The 17,234-nt window shown below is 37.8% G+C and overlaps 1 protein-coding gene across 1 annotated transcript in view; it reads left to right on the top strand.

Annotated features, from left to right (window-relative positions):
• KLHL32 (kelch-like family member 32) overlaps positions 1-17,234 on the top strand; it is a 327,282-nt gene that overhangs the window by 70,493 nt on the left and 239,555 nt on the right. Inside the window, exon 2 of the mRNA XM_006881200.1 lies at positions 15,528-15,623. Within this exon, the coding sequence (XP_006881262.1) occupies positions 15,601-15,623 (23 nt within the window). The 5' untranslated portion in view covers positions 15,528-15,600. The remainder of the gene's footprint in view (positions 1-15,527; positions 15,624-17,234) is intronic.

Raw genomic sequence — 17,234 nt, 5'->3', positions numbered from 1 at the left:
AAAAAAAAAGTTGTTGCAATGAATAGGTCAATTAGCCATACAAAATTTATCTTACGCTCTCTGGCCTTATTTTCACCACAAAGGTCATATTTTCTTATTATCAGTACTTATTCTTTGTTTCCAACTTTTTATTCTAATCACCAGTTATTATATACATATTTTGACTGCATGTTTGATGAATTTCAGGGTGTAGAAATTGGTGGCAGTCCTCAATTTCTTCATGTTGCATTTACTTTTTTGGTGTGTTATTTTGAACAATGGTTTTAAAGGCCTTCCTTGTGTAAGTATTGTTATCATATTGTCAACAACAGCATTGTACTTCCAGATAGATCTTGAAATGTTTGCTCTTCTTAACAATGAATTAAATACCATTTCTCTTCAATTTTTCATTCAAATGTGTGATTGAAGTGACCAGCACAGTCCATTCCAGCTCACTAATGCCTAGAATATTGATCTTTATATGTTCATTTCTTTTCTTAACAACATTCAATATTCCTGAGCTTATACTTTGTACATTCCGTATTCATATTATTAACAGATATTTTCTTATTTTTCTTCTCACCTTCATGCCACATCAGCACATAAAGGCCCATCAAAGGCTGAAAACCTTCCTCCGTCGGTGTCATTTAGATATGCTCTACTTTGAGGAGGCATCTCTTCCCCTAGTCCTATTTGGTGTGATTTCCAACTTCAGGGACTCTTCTTCTTGCACTGTTGCAGATAATGTTCCACTGACATTAATCAGATTTTCAAGGGCCCATTATTTCAGTAGTGGATGGCCAGGACTACTACCAAGTCTGTCTTAGTCCAAAAGTCTGTTAAAGTCTGTCCAACATGGGAGATCCTGCAAGTGTTTGAAATACCATTTGCATAGCTTCCAACCTCACAATGATTTGAATACTACCATAGTATGACAAATTGACATGAAGAAATGTAACCCCAATTTTAGAAATGATGAAATGACCTAAATTATATACATCTTTCAAAATAAGAAAATGTTCGATCCCTTGTATTAGAGTAAAATTATATAACTTTCCCGTGTTTTCTAGATTATAAGGTATTTGTCTGCAGAGACTTTTTAAGTCTGAGTTTCTTATATTTTTTCAATGATTATTGTTTAGTAAATATTGGATAAATGAAGAGTCCATGCTTTAAAACTCAACAATAACTATTTATATGAAAGAGACCATCTGTATGTCATAGATTTGAGAACTGTAAATTGTATGTTTTCTATTTGTTGGAGGCAATCATTAATCAAAGGAGAGTATTAATTAACTATGATTGAGATATTTCTATAGAGAGTTTTCCAGGGAACATTCCCATAAGGTATTTTTTGGCTGTAATCATCATAGGAGCAGATCATCAGGTCTTTGTTTCTTGCTTGAAGCAGCTGGTGGATTTGAAATGCTAACCTTTTAGTTAATAGGCAAGTGCTTAATCATTGTGTCACCAAGACTCTTGTCTAGCCACCCATTTAATGATTTTTTCCATATGATAAAGTAATATGTGTTATTATTGATGCAAAACTGTGAATATGAGCACAGTGTTCATGATCTGCATTGTGTTTTCTGTAAAGGTATAGATGGAGAGTTTAATTTTGGGTACTGAATAGTTGTAAGAAAATTTTTAATAAAAAGTTTTCATGGCGAAATTTTTTTAAAGCGCCTTCAAGATGTTATAATTGCAGGTTAGGTTATTTTGACAAGACTGTGTAACTGAGCCAAGCATTTTATGTTTCTATTCTTAGAGTAGTGATGGAGCTAAAAATTAAATCCAAGTAAGAGCTGAAAAGGGTGTGCTAATGAGTCTAGAAGAACTAACTTAAACACAGTGCTTTAATTTGGCTCTTAAGGTCTCTAGACATATGCATGAGTGTGATTAGATACATCAACCTTAAAGGAGTCATATTTCAAACTTAGACTAAAAATATGGTTTATGATATTTATATCATTATGTGTCATCTTTCATATGTTATTCTCCATTCTAACACAGAGATATTGTTGTTGTTAAGTGCCATTGAGTCAAGTTCAAACATAACAAACCCATGAACAATAGATCTGAACCCTGTCCTATTTTGTGCCGTTCTCACACTTCCTGACACACTAGCCCATTGTGGCAGTCACTGTGTCAATCTACCTGGTCGAGGATCTTCCTCTCCTTCACTGACCCTCTACCTTTCAGAGCATCATGTCTCTTTCCAAAGAATAGCCCCTCCTAGCAACATGTCCAAAGTATATGAGGCACCTTTGCCTCCAAAGAGCACTCTGACTGCACCCTCTCTAAAACATACTTGTTCTTTTACCAGTCTATGGGATATTTAGTGCTCTTATCCAACACCACAGCTCAAAGATATTCATTAATTCTTCTTTGTCATTATTATTCATTGTCCAGCTCTTAGATGCATAGCAAGTGATCAGAAAGACCATGGCCTGAATCAGATGCACCATAGCTCTCAAACGGACATCATTACTCCTCAATAATTTGGAGAGGTCCCTAACTGCAGACTTTCCCAGTGCAATACATCTCATGATTTCCTGACAGCTCGTACCAAAGGTGTTAATTATGGAGCTAAGTAAGATGAAGTTGTTGACAGTTTCAGTCTTTTTTCCATCTATTATGACTTTGCCTATCTGTCCAGTAGTAATATCTTTGTTTCCTTGACATTGAGATGTAGTCCATATTGACGGTTGTATTCGTTGATCTTCTGTACTTCAAGTCCACTCTCAGCAAGCAACTTTGTGACATCTGCATAATGCAGGTTATTGATTAATCTCCCTTCGATCCTGATGCTATATTCTTTTCATAGAATACAGCTTATTGAATAATTTTCTCAGCACACAAATTGAATAGATATGAAGGGAGACTACAGCCTTGATGTACTCCCTTTTTAATTTTAAGCCACGTAGTATTCCTTTGGTATGTTCACACATCAGTTTCCTGGTCTAGGTATAGGATTCACATGAGCACAAACAATTAAGTGCTCTGGAATTCCCATTCTTCTCAATGTTAGCCATAACTTTTTTTCCCTTAATTTTCTACTAATTTACAAAATCAGTATATATTGTTTTTAAGAACAAATTCTTTTCATTTTCCTCACCTTGCCCCCTTCAAATTGTATAACCCCATGATTAATCCCACCTCCCCCTGCACATCCTCATCCTTCTGCTTCCACCCTCTCCCACCCCTCTTGGATCATTATACTCATACGGCAACAATGGTTTTATAGTCATGAATTTGCATAGTCAATAGACATTCTAAATAAATAGATACTCTTTACTTCCAACAAAGATCCATCTTACATCACAGCACATTTTGCCTTTTCTGTTTCATAAATTTTGTGAGCATAAGTAATGGGGATTTGAGACAGTGATTAAGACAGTTGTCAATATCCAGGATTCCTGCCCCTATTGACAAGATAGCCATAGAGTTTATTGTACAAAGAGAGCAAAGGAGATGCTATTATTGGCAGTCGTGTCTCAGGATTAATGATCATCCCATTTAAAGATATTATTATCTCAGTGTGGGATTGGAAGGGAATATGGGGTACTAGTGGTATTGCTTTATGCACTTTCTTTTTATCTCTTGTAAGATAAAAGATAATACAAGTCACACCCCAGGAAAAGTTCTCATTCCTGGATCAAGCAATACTCTGAGTAAGGACACAGCCTAATTTCCTTCTAATTAATTGACTGGCTGATTACTTTGGCTTTATCATGAGAAATCATTACATCATCCTATAATTACCAAATTATACTGCTGTATAACAGCCAAATCACTGAGGATCATTCATCAAGTTGACACATATTTTGGAGGAACACAACTCAATCCACAACAGAGTTCTTTCGCAAGGACATATCATTAACGTCTAAGTATGTATACTTATGAAAATGCTTTTATTGAGTCCATAGAAACAGACATCATTCTTGGAGAAGTAGAGTTGCACTGAGAGGAAGACTAGTGACAAGATGGGTTTACATATTGTTGCAACATTGGGCTGAAACAGTGAAAATTGGGAGAATGGTGCAAAATTAAGCAGTTTTTTGTGGGTTTTTGGTTTTGGTTTTTTTTGTTTTGTTTTTTTTGTACACGGGATAACAATGATGTCAGCCAGATGGTATCTAACAAGAACAACAAAGTGTGCCCATGGCACTCAAAGATCTGTTGTAATATTGTTAAAAAAAAATAAGTGTTGATCAATAACAAAATCAAGGGTTTTATCATCTTTTTAGAAGCTAAATGTATTTTTTGGATGGAGAGAGCTCTGATGGCTTAGTCTGTAGGGAGTTATATGGCTAACCCAAAAGTGGCATCTTTATGGTGCTTTAGTTCTGAAGGAGTAAAATGAATAGTCTTTCTCCTGCCTGATTTATAGACTTAGAAAGCCAGCTAGACATTTCAGCTATGAGTTGGTTCTGACTTGTTGGCAATGGATTGAGTTTGAGTTGAGAGGCTATAAAGAATTCTGGTCGTGTCATCAATAATGTGAAACCTATACCTGGCCCAGGAGGCTGTTGTGAGAATAGAGCATTGGAACACTGCATGGTTTAATATTAATAAGGGAGGGCTTCAAGGTTGTATTCTCTCTCCATACCGATTTATTCTATATGTGGAGCAAATTATTAGAGAACCTGAACTCTATGAGAAAGAATATGGCATCAGGATTGGGAGATATTAATCTATTACCTGTGTTAGGCAGAAAGCCTTGCTTTCTGAAAGAGGGGAGAACTTGAAGTACTAGTTGCAGAAGGTCAAGAAATGCAGCCTTCAGTATAGATTGCATCTCACTGTCAAGAAAACAAAGATTCTTACCATTGGGCTGATAGGCAACATCATGATTAAAAGACTGAAACGGTCAACAGTTTCATCTTACGTGGATCCATAGCTAATACCTATGGTACTGGCAATCAGGAAATCCGGAGCTGTATTGCACAGGGAAAGTCTGCAGTTAGGAACCTCTCCAAATTATTGAAGAGTAATGATATTGGTTTGAGGACTAAGGTGCACATGATTTAGACCATGGTCTTTCTGATCACTTGCTATGCATCTGAAAGCTGGGCAGTGAAGAACAATGGTAGAAGAATTGATGTCTTTGAACTGTGGTATTGGAGAATAGCACTGAGCACCCCATGGACTGCCAAAAGAACAAATATGTCTTGGAGAGCGTGAAGAGTGCTCTTTTGAGGCTTTGCCTCACGTACTTTGCATGTTGTGAATAGGGCCTATTTCTTGGAGAGGGACAAGATTCTAGGAAGTGAGGAGGGTCAGTGAAGGAGAGGAAGACTCTTGGCCAGGTGGATTGACAAAGTGACTTCTGCAATCAGCTGTAGTGTGTCAGGAACTGTGAGGATGGCACAGGATAGGATGGGGTTCAGGTCTTTTGTTCATAGTGTTGCTATGAGTTGTACTTGACAGCACCTAACAACAACAGCAGCAATAACAAGTCAGTAATGAACTCTGCTAGCCCAAAGGCCACTCTGTTGGGTGGTTTAAATTCACCAATAAGTCCTTAGGAGACAAGTGGACACTCTCATTCATGTGCATTTTAAAGCCTTGGAAACTCAGTAGAGATTTAGGTACGTGTCACTTGAGGCAATGAGAGAGAGTCAATGGCTATAGAACAATGTTCTGATGCTATTTATAGGGCTTTCAAGACTTCATCTCACATACTGAGTATATTATCAGGAGGGGCCAGTCCTTGAAGGAATCAAAAGGGGGAAGATCAGTGGAAGGGAAGATAGCCCTCAACAAAGTGAATTGACACAGTGACTCAAAAAAATGGGTTTAATTAACCACAGTGGCTATTGTGAGTATGGTGTAGATTTGGACAAAGTTTTAATCTCTTGTTTATAGGGTTACCACAAGTCAGAGTTAATTGTTTGACACCTAACCAAAAACACCAAAGGATTTGCATAATACATTGCAATGCATTATTTGTTTTTCCTCAAAATGCTGTAAATTTTTTATGTCAATAAACATATCTCTGCATCATCATTTTAAATAATTTCTTAGTTTTCCATTTAAGGACAGTGATTTTTAAACTCATCTCTTAATATAGGTGTTCCTGTTTTTCACTTTAATAAACAGCACTCTAGTGTACCTTCCTAAGCACATATCTTTGTATTTTAACTGATTATTTCCTTAGGCTGAATTTCCAGAAGCATATTTTCTGGATCAAAGAGTTTATAAATGTAATGCCTTTGAGGGATATTTGCAGAGTTCCCTCTGGAAAGACTGTGCTAATATAAATGTCTGTATATATGCATGCATATCACTTACCTTGTTCCCATTGGCCATAATTGTTCTTTGTAAATGTGATTGATTTATTTGCATTTTTATTACAAACAAGAGTGAACACTTTTATATGCTTATTGCTCCTTTATATTTCTACTTTGGTAATCTATGGAACTATTCAGCTATTAATTTCTTACTGATGTATCAATAGATAGTTAAGAATATTAATGAGGTGTCTTCTTTCTTATGCTATCTTGATTATTATTCATAATAATGTAAATCTGTATTTTTTAGTCTTTTGCAACTGTTATTGTTACATTCCTTTACTTTGAAAACCAAAAGAAAATTGAAGTGCTGAGTTATTCCTTGAATTCTATTCAGCCAGAAGAGGCATTATCATCCAGAAGTTTGATTTCTCTCCCAGCTGTTTTCTTATCTACATTTCTTAAAACTGTGCTCTCTGTATTGCTATCCAGTTGACAGAGAAAGAGAGTCAACTAATGTTGACCGAGCACACTGTGTGTCAAGTCGTGTTTAGATTGCAAGAAATGGCACATAGGAGCACAGGATTGTGATCATCTCTTTGAAAAGGCCAGAGGGAGTAAGCATAGCACAGCCCCTCACTGCCCCAGATTAGAAAGCAGATAAAGAGTCTGTAGCCCAGTCACATGGTGCCTCTAGAGCCACACCAACAAGAGGTTCATTTATGTGTTGTTAACTCCCAGAATCACAGTTGTAGTATTGAAAGGGTTTATTAAGGAAGTAAGTTGAAGAGTGAGGGAGGCAAAGCCCAGGTTTAGCTTAAGTTCAAAGGTACAATTCCTCAATTAGTTCAGGCTCTGGTTTCAGTTTAGTAGTCAAATCCAAATAATCCACTAAGGTTTGCCTCAGAGCACTTACAAGTCAGTTTCTCCTTCAAACATCCAACAGAAACAGCAAAACTGTTTGTGGACTTATCTCAGGGCTCCTCTGCTTACACCTTGCCAGTTTCTCCACACCAGTGGCACAGTTTCTCTTCTACCAGGGCCTCACTCTGACTAGGATCTTGTGCCATCCTCCCTCGAGTCTTGTCATCACAAATCTTGCTCGCCTGAAGTCTTGCTGTTCCATGTGTGAAGCACTCTTTCTCTTATTCTAGTACCACAGCTATTGATGATTTGCAAGACCATGTGTCTACACATAAGGTAGCTAAACAACAGAGGAGTCTAACTGTAATGGCTAAAATAAGGTCAACTTTTAGGCTAATATCACAAACAGTGTATAGTTGTTCTGTTTATTGAGTGAGACCAACTTAATGCTGACCTTTCAATGAGTGTTCAGAGGCAGTAAATCACATAGGAGGAGATAGCCCATCTTTCTCCTGTGATGTTGCTCATAGATTAGAACTGTTTGCTTTTGAATTGGCAGTGCAAGTCCTTACCAGAGCTCATGTTCTATGGGCACACTATCTGTTAAGCAGTATGCCAGGTGGTTTGAAATATGTAAAATATTGAACAGAATATCATGAAAGATGCTGAAGCTGCTACATGTGTTTTCATAGATTTCATGAATGCTGGCTCTAATTTTCTAACAGGTAAAGATGTGGATTATATATCAGCTTAATCTAAAACTATTATAAATTTTAATGTGTTCCATATTTATAATTGTTTTTAAAGTTTGCTATGTTCCTTTTATCAATTTCTGTTTGTTTGGAATTACTCTGCTGAGTCAAGGTACATGGGCTGCCTGTATGACCTAGCAGCATTCAGAAAGATCAATCAGCAAAAGAATATTTAATATTTTGTCTTTTAATGAGTAGGGAGTTGCACAGCTAACCCAAGGTAGCACCACTCTGGCTGTTTGAATCCACCAGCAGGCCTTGGGAGAAATATGATCATTCTCTTCCTTTGTGATTTACAACCGCACAAACTGTGAGAGGATTAGTGGTGAGTGAGATGGGACTTGTCAGCAATGAATTGGAGGGTTGGCTTGGTTCTCCCCCCCCCCTTTTCTCATAGGGTTATCATGAATATTGTTATTTTGTGCATAATTTGAGTTTTTTTAATGCTGAATAACTCATTCTTTCTATTCTGTAAAATTATATATTTAGCTGTATCGTTGAAAGTTGTACTTTTATGATTATTTATACAATTCAGTATTAAAGAAGAATAATCAAAAGTATAATATTTTATGTCAAGTAGACCTGGTTTTGAGTCCTGACTACCAATAATTAGTCCTGTGATTTGTCTTGGAAGATATGCAGCCAGAATGCTCCTTGGTGGCAAGGTTACTGAGACTTCACATGGACTGTAGGTGTGTTATCAATAAGGAAGAAAGAGATCATGTCAGATAAAGTAGAGGGTTGCAGAAAAAGAGGAAGGCCACCTCATTGAGAGTTTTCCTTTCTTTTACTGACTCACCATGTTTTTAGAATCATTTCTCTCTCCAAGGATTGATTCCTTCTCAAAATATGCCCAAAGTAATTGAGATGGTGTTTCACCTTGCTTGCCTCTAAGGAGAACTGTGGTTGCTCATCGTTCAAGACAGATTTGTTCTTACCTTTTATCACATAATTATGTACTGATAATACAAATGTACTAATTCATACAATCATTAGAACCGTGGAATGAGGAAATTATTTTTCTATAACTTTTGTGTTCATGTAGTATACTAATTAATTCTTTGAGACCATTGCACCATGTCCTAATTTATGTTTACAGTCAACATTTCTTTTAAGACATGCTAATTTTATATAGAGTTGGAATTGTCAAGCACTTTCAAATACTAAAGAGAAACTTAATAGTTTCATGATTAAGACGGTAATTCATGATATTTTATCTTTAGGCTTTCTTTCATTGCACACCTTTACTTCTGTGGCATCAAAGCTGGTGATGCTTCTCTTTAATTACTAATCCCATTTATGAATTATAGACCTGTTGTTACCAAATTCTTACTTCGAGGTATCCTACCTCTAACTCTCCTGATAGTCTTTCAGCCATTTATGAATTGTGTAACCTCTACTTTCTGATCCACCAATATCAAAGTGTATCTTGCTTTTGTGATCCAGCACAACAGCTATGTTTAGTTTGTGATGGGACATTTCCACAATCCAGATGGTCTCTATCCCTTAGTAAACTTGATTTACTTTTATTTAAGCGGACTCCAGTGTCCTGTTCCTTGGCATGATCAAACCAGATATATTTCACTTTTACTTTTTAAAGTTTTTCACACTGTTGTGGTGTAAGAGTTCTGGTAGCTGACTAGTAAGGAACTGTGCTGCTAACCTGATGGTACATGCTTCAAATCCACCTGTTGTTCCATAAGAGAAATATGGGCAGTCTCCTCTCATGTGATTAACTGCCTCTGAAAATCCACCAGAGTCAGCTAAGAGTCAGTTCTGACTCAACAGTACAAATCAATAACAGTTGGGGTTTAGTAATATTTCCCATTCCTCTCTAGAAAAGATTTTATCTTTATTATTTACTTTAAAAAAAAAACAGTCTAAGGGGAACTCTGGCAATTTGGGAAAACAGCAAATTTTTTCCATTAAAATAAAAATAAATTGTAAATCCTATGTACATGTAGATTATTTTTTAAAAGATACTCAGTAGCAAAAGTAGATAGTCCCATGGATGAACATTTCCTAAAACTAATAAATAGTTTTACTTAAATGAAAGTATTGTTCTAATTTTGACTAATGTTTACTGCATTTCCTGAGGCTGATAGTCTTCTTGATAGTCTAGAGTAGGAAATCTGAGTCATTTATGTGGCAAAGTATAATAAGAAGTTTGATAAAACTGCTGCCATACATATTTACCATGAAAGAATTAGTACCTAGCTTATGAGCAACAAAAGCCACAGATGAAATAAATTACCTGTCCCTGAGCAAATCATTGCAGGATTCTAATTTGTATGTTTAATAAGTGGAAGGGCCCAGTAAAGTTTACTGAGATCCCTGAGTCTGATGTATTAATTCTTGAGCTGGGTACATATATTAAACAGCCTTTGAGTAGGTTCTCTGTATGTTTCAAAGATGAAATTTGAAGTTAGAGAAAGTAAATAACTGGCCCAGAGTGAGCCGTATATTTTGAGAGCATGCTATTGAGTGACTACACTCCAAATTGTAAAATGTTGTTATGTGTCATCACGTCTGAACCAACCCATAGCTGTCCCTCCAGCAGGTTTTCAGAGGCAGTTAATCGTACGGGAGGAGATTGCCCATCCTATTCCCTTGGAGAAGCTGGTAGCCTCGAACCTTGTGCCTTCGGGATTGCAATGGGGCTTCTTGCTGTGAGGCCACCAGAGCTTTCTAAATTGTCAAATTCTCATTTTAGTTGGTGTTTAAAAGTTAGATTCATCTGACTTTATTTTTATCTGTGAGAACTGAAATTTGTGTTACTATTGGCAACCATTACATGCTTTGTTGAGCATCATAGACTGAATTTTATGTTATTTCATGTGGCACACTGACATACCAAGTTGTCTTATAGTAGTTGTATTGTGGAGGGACTTTCTCTTTCCAGGCTGAGATACAATCTGAGCTAAAAGTAATTAAACTTTCTCGATGCATTTTATTAACAATTTATAGTTGTTTATTATCTATAAATTATATTTGATAAACTATAAATTATCTTTCAAGATAATATTCCTAGACAGTCAGTGCTTGCCAACAAAGCCACATGCATAACCAACATTTGTTTCCTCTCATATTTATGTGGAAATAGACAATATTAACTGTTTGTGACTGTGATATTTTTAGAAAAGAGCATTTAATGTCACAGAAATGTGTGTATTCGTTATTAAAACCAATGTTTTCTGAGGAATGAATAGAGTGATTTTTTTCCCCAAGACAAACTCATAATAAATAACTATGTGTTTCTAAATAAGCAGAACTTTTTTCCTTAGATCTCAGACCTGGGAGAGCTGACCCCTGAAGGGAGGCAAGGCTGGAGGGAAAGCAGCCAGAATAGTTTCTCAGGCCCTAGTTTTAGGACCACAGATGGAGAAGGTGCTGGTACCTTCTGGTAATCATGAGGTAGTTTGGTTCTATAGAGAGTTGATGAGGATGGCACAGGATAGAGCAGTGTTCAGATCTGTTGTTCATAGGTCCTCTATGAATCATAGTCAACACAACGACATCTGAGTACAACAACAATAAAACTAGAATACACCATAGAAAACCACAGAAAGTCACAGTTGAAAGAGACCTCGAAGCTTATCACTTTCAACTCACCAAAAATGCTTCTAATCTTACTTACACAGGGATTCCCTCATGACATAGTGGATTGTGTGTTTGACTACTTACTTAAAGGTCAGTCATCCTTAGTAGCTCTCCTGGAGGAAAAAGAGATGGTCTGCTCCCGTTAAGACTTAGTCTTGGAAACTGAATGGAGTGTTACCGTAAGTTTGAATCAATTTCACAATAGAAGATACTGACGCAAGAGCCCTGGAAGCTCAGCAGTTAAGTGCTCAGCTCCTAACGTCTCCTACTCATGAGCTGCTCTGTAAGGGAAGGCTGTGGCAGTGTACTTTTTGTATAGCATCGGGAACCCTATGAGCCAGTGCTTTTGAGCCAGTTCCAAGTCATTGTTGTTTGTTTCCGTTAATGTGCCATTCAGTTGCTTGGACTCATAGCGACCCTTTGGACAACAGCTCAGAACCTTGCGCTATCTTGAGACAATCTCATTGTCTCCGACACACTACCCTCATTACCCCAGTCACTGAGTCAATCCATCTCATCCAAGGTCTTCCTCTCCTGCTCTGTCCCTCCACCCTCCCAAGCTTGATGTCCTCCAAAAACATGTGCCTCCGGATAACATGCCCAAAGTGTATCAGATGGAACTCAAAATCCTAGCCTCCAAGGAGCAGCTTAGTTTACTCTCTCCAGGATAGACTTGTTGTCTCTTAGCAGTCCATGGTATATTCAATACTCTTCTTCAGCACCACAACTCAAAGGCATCGATTCTTCTTTTATCTTTAGTTATTGTCCAGCTCTCTGATGCATAGCAAGTAATTTTGAAGACCTTGACTTGGATCAGACACACCGTACTCTCTAGACTGACATTGTTGCTCTTCAGTAATACTCTGAAAATGTCCCTTTCTAAATATGTACATTGTAATGGGAAAGACTATCTTTCTACCAGCGTGCCATTGGAGGATTCAAATTGGAGTCTTGTAGCTTTTCGGTTAGTAGCAGAACACTCTATACAATATTCCACCAGAACTCCCTGTTTAGATATATGATAAATAGTAATTAATGTATATTGAAGCCAATAAATAAACAGTAAACCTTTTAATGTGGTGATTCTTCTTAATTCCTTTTAAACCACCTTTAAAATGCTGTCCATTTCATGGAATTTTTTAGCAGATTTTAGTTTGTTAATTTGCATGGATAGCTTAACTATTGAGTTAATTTCTATACAATGATGATCTATAGAAAATAATTTATGTTGTGGTTTTTTATTATAATATTTGAAATATTGGAAAAAATATCAAGTTGTATGTGTGTCCTCTATTTTAACTTTCAAGATTTGTGTTTTCTATTTGCCTAATGGTTATTGTTGTTATGTGCCATTGAGTTGCCAGTGAATCATAGCAATCCTATGTAGAGTAGCTCTGAACCTTGCTCTATCTTGAGCCAATCTCATTGTCTCTGACACACTAATCTCCATTACCCTAGTCACTGAGTCAGTCCATCTCATCCAAGGTCTTCCTCTCCTGCTCTGTCCCTCTACCCACTCAAACATGGTGTCCTTCTTCAAGGCTAACATGCCCGAAGTATGTCAAATGGAGTTTGAAAATCCTAGCCTCCAAAGAGCATCTTGGTTTCACCCTTTCTAGGTCAGACCTGTTCTCTTGGCAGTCCATGGTATGTTCAATACTCTTTTCCAGCACAACTCAAAGGCATTGATTCTCCTTCTATCATCCTTAGTCATTGTCCAGCTCTCTAACACTTAAGCAAGTAATTGCAAAGACCCTGATCACGTCAAGCACACCTTAGTACCCAGACTGACATCATTGCTTCACAGTACTCTGGAGAGGTTCCTGACAGCAGATTTTTCTAATGCAATTTTTGTTCTGATTTTCTAACTTCTGGTGCTGAAAGTGTTGATTGCGGAACCAAGCAATCTGAAATTGCTGACAATCTCAATCTTCGCTGTCATGGTGCTGCTAATTCACTCAGTGGTGAGAATCTTTGTTTTCTTGATGTTGAGCTTCACTCCATATTAAAGACTGCAGTTCTTTCTGCAGAGAATGCCTCAGGTCCTCCTCAGTTTTCAGCAAGCAAGGCTGTGTCATCTGCATAACACAGGTTGTTGATGAGTCTTCCTCCAATCCTAATGCCACATTTCCCCTCATAAATTATAGTCTCCCTAATGATCTGTTCGAGGGAGCTCTGGTTGCCTAGTGGCAAAAAGCTGCACTACAATCCCAGAGGTACATGGTTCAAATCCACCGGATGCTCTGCTAGAGAAGGAGGGGCAATCTCCTCCTGTCCCAGTCAGATCCCATTTGACTGTACAACAACAACAATGATCTGTTCTGCATATAGATTGAAAAGGTATGGCGGCGATAGGATGCATCCCTGACACACAACTTGCCTGATCTTGAACCATCTAGTGTTTGCTTGCTCTGTTCTGACGACTGCTTCCTGATCCAATATAGGGTTCACATGAGCATAATTTTTATGGGGTTCCTGTTCATCTCAAGGTTAGTCATAATTTATTGCGGTTGATAGTATTTAAAAAAATACGACCTTGAAAGAGCAAAGTTTTTAATCTCTCTGTAGTACCAAATATTATCATTTCAAAGCTCACGTACCTGTTTGTGTTCAGCTGTACGAACTTGACATTTACAATGTAAGAACTTTGACAGAGCTGTTGAGTGACTCTAATGCAAAGCAGATCTCTTAGCTAATTAAAAAGTATACCTTGCATTATTTTCACCGTCTGCATATCTTAATCATACAATTCAAGAAACAAACTTATTGCTATTGAATGGGAACCAACTTGCAGGTGACCCTCCAGTGGGTTTTCTGGGGCTGTAAATAAAAAAAGAGATGATTTCTCCTCCCTCTCGGGAAGTGAAGCTGTTGGTTTTGCATTGTCAGGCATGCCTTTGGGTGAGCAGCACAACTCCCTACAAACACCTCCACCAGAGCTTACGCATAAAAGGTCATTAAAAATGAAATCCTTTTTAGCTTTGTCAACCGTTACCTTAGAAAGAAATGAAAGTATAGACATTTTCTAGAATAAAAAGATATTAAAAATATTAGAAACAACCTAATTTTCAGCAACAGGGGCATACTTAAACAAATTACAACCCTTTACAAAAACTATTATGAGATCATTTCACTTGAATATTTAGATACAATATGACAAATATAATATTTTAGAATGAAGCTCATAGATCTCTTTCACACAAATCAGTGGAGCATAGGTATAGCTTAACATAGTCTTTACTTAAATGTGTTCACCCTTGCTTAATGGTTTTTGAAATAAAATTGAGGCAGAAAAGAGCATGTTTAGATTGTCCTGGTTGTAATTTATTTTGTCTCTTGAGCATATTAGACAATGGGAGCTGGACTCTAGTGAGAACTAGAAGGCATAGTAATGGACTGGGCCCGATGGGTGCATCACTCCTATTTAGGGTTTCAGCAACAATTAAAAACAAAAAAGAAGGAGGGGAGAGAAAAATATAGCTATGGAATAATGTCAAGTGTAATGTCTTCCTTCTATATTTCCCATTATATTAATCTGATGCCTCTGTATGAATATTTTTCATACCCTACTTACTCAGTTCTCTTAGTATGTTCTTTTTCTTATCTACGTTTTTGAAATCTCCTCGAATAGAAAATGATCTGTCTGCAACTACTTAGCCAAGAAGATCCTTGTTTTTAACTTAATTTCCCTACTATTTGTATTTGGAAGGAAAGTGAAATCCCTTGAAAGAACAAGTCAGCTACTTAAGGTATTGGACCTTTGCAGCTTTATTTTCTCAGATTGTAATTTTCTCCTTTGGCCATCTGGTGTTTTCATTTTTGACTTCTACTTCTAATTAGCTGTTGTTGATTCTAAAACTCATCCTACTTCCTGGTCCCAGAAGCTCCAATAATGCGAGAAAACAAAAACACTTAAAAATGTTCAGAAGGTTTGCTTGGTAAAAGAATGTTGAGTTAGAATGTTCCATTTGGACTAGAAAAATTCTCCAAGGTGCCTCCAAGGACTGGGAAAAGTATTACAATGGTGAAGGCCCAGAATGTGCTCTTTTGTATTTAGCTCAGTGTGTTCTTCTTTCTTTTTTTTCTTTTCATGCAGCTGGAATGCTTGCTGACTCCCCTGCAAATTTCTAAGGCCAGCACCCCCCCCCTCCCCGGAAGCCAGCTGAAGAATGCCGTCAGAACGCTGCCTCAGGTATATTCTGCAGGATGCATCCTTGCTTGGTTTTGAGTCCGGAAGTAACTACACTGTGCATTCCTGTATGCAGGGCAGAGCAGAGCAGAGTGGAGCCAAATCAAACATTTGAATGACTTTAACAAACTAAAAAGAGCTACTCCGGATTGGTAGTTCATGAACTAAGTGCTATGACCTAGTTACTGGTCAAGCCCAGAAACATTTCATGTTTTTATGAATGAAACTACTTTCCTCCTACCTTCTTCTAATTTAAGAGGTTACCTTCTTTCTTACAAAAGGCACATTCTTAAGTAGTTACAGGATTCAGATATAAATCAGAAAGCCATACAATGTATTTGGATATTACCCCCTTAATGCAGTAGCGTATAATCAGAGTGCTCCTGATTTTTTCTTTTAATTGTTGTTGTTGTTGTTGGTAGGTGCTGTCCAGTTGAGTAAGACTCATACCAATCCTATGAACAAAAAATCTGAACCCTGTTCTATCCTATGCCTTCCTCACACTTCCTGACACACAAGAGCCCACTGTGGCGGTCACTGTGTCAAGAGGGTTTTCCTCTTCTTCGCTGACCCTCCACTCTTCCCAGCATCATGTTCCTCTTCAAGGAATAACCCCTCCTAACAACCTGCCCAAAGTATGTGAGGTGAAGTCTCATCATTCTTGCCTCCAGAGTGCATTTCAGCCACACCCTTTCCAAGGAGTATCTGTTTGTTCTCCTGGCCTTCCATGGGATATTCAGTCTCTTCTCCAACACCACAGCTCAAAGGTGTCAATTCTTTTCCTGTCATCATTACTCATTGTCCAACTCTCATGTGCATGTCAAGTGATTGGAAAGATGAGAGCCAGAATCAGATGCACCTTCGTCCTTAAACTGACATCATTCCTCTTCAATAATTTGGAGATATCTCTGACTTCAGACTTTCCCAGTGTAACTCCTGTCTCCTGACTGCTGGTACCAAGTGTATTAATTATGTATTCAAGTAAAGTAGAGTCATTGACAGTCTCAATCCTTTCTCCATCCATCTAGGCCCTCATAAAGCATCTATTCTATGTAGGAAGCAGTAAATAAATAATCACTCCAGTAAGAATGCAGGAACATGCTGGCAAGTGCTTTGAAAGCAAAGTACAAGTTAGATATTGTGAAGAAGAGCCTTCCTGAGGACATGCTCTACAGCCCAAGAGTTGAGGGAAATGGTGACCCTAGGGAGCTTGGGTAGCCTAGTGGCAAGAAGCGTTGCTGCAAATCCTGAAGGCATGGGGTTTGAGGCCCCCAGCTGCTCCATGGTAGAAGGATGGGAAATCTCGTCCTCAATGATTAACTGCCTCTGAAAACCCACTGGAGGGTCAACTAGAAGTTGGTTCTGACCCACGGTATCCAACAACAACAACAACACAAAGGCCATGAGACAGGAAGGAGTGGCAAATCCCAAAAACTGAGGGGCATCCAGTGAAAAAAATACAGGGAATTTATTTGCATGTCCACAACAGAAATAAATATTCATCATCCTCTGAGGGTGGATTTGTTTTGTCAGAAGACTTTCAGACCTAAAAATGAGAGCAGCAGCAATCCTGGAGATCCTTGCTAGGAGAACAAGCAGGTTCATTCTGGAGAG

This window comes from Elephantulus edwardii, unplaced genomic scaffold (genome assembly GCF_000299155.1).
Source record: "Elephantulus edwardii isolate Elephantulus edwardi_28Jun2011 unplaced genomic scaffold, EleEdw1.0 scaffold00013, whole genome shotgun sequence".
Lineage (NCBI taxonomy): Eukaryota > Metazoa > Chordata > Mammalia > Macroscelidea > Macroscelididae > Elephantulus > Elephantulus edwardii.
The sequence above is the reverse complement of the archived record's forward strand: the minus strand, read 5'-3'. Positions and strand labels throughout refer to the sequence as shown.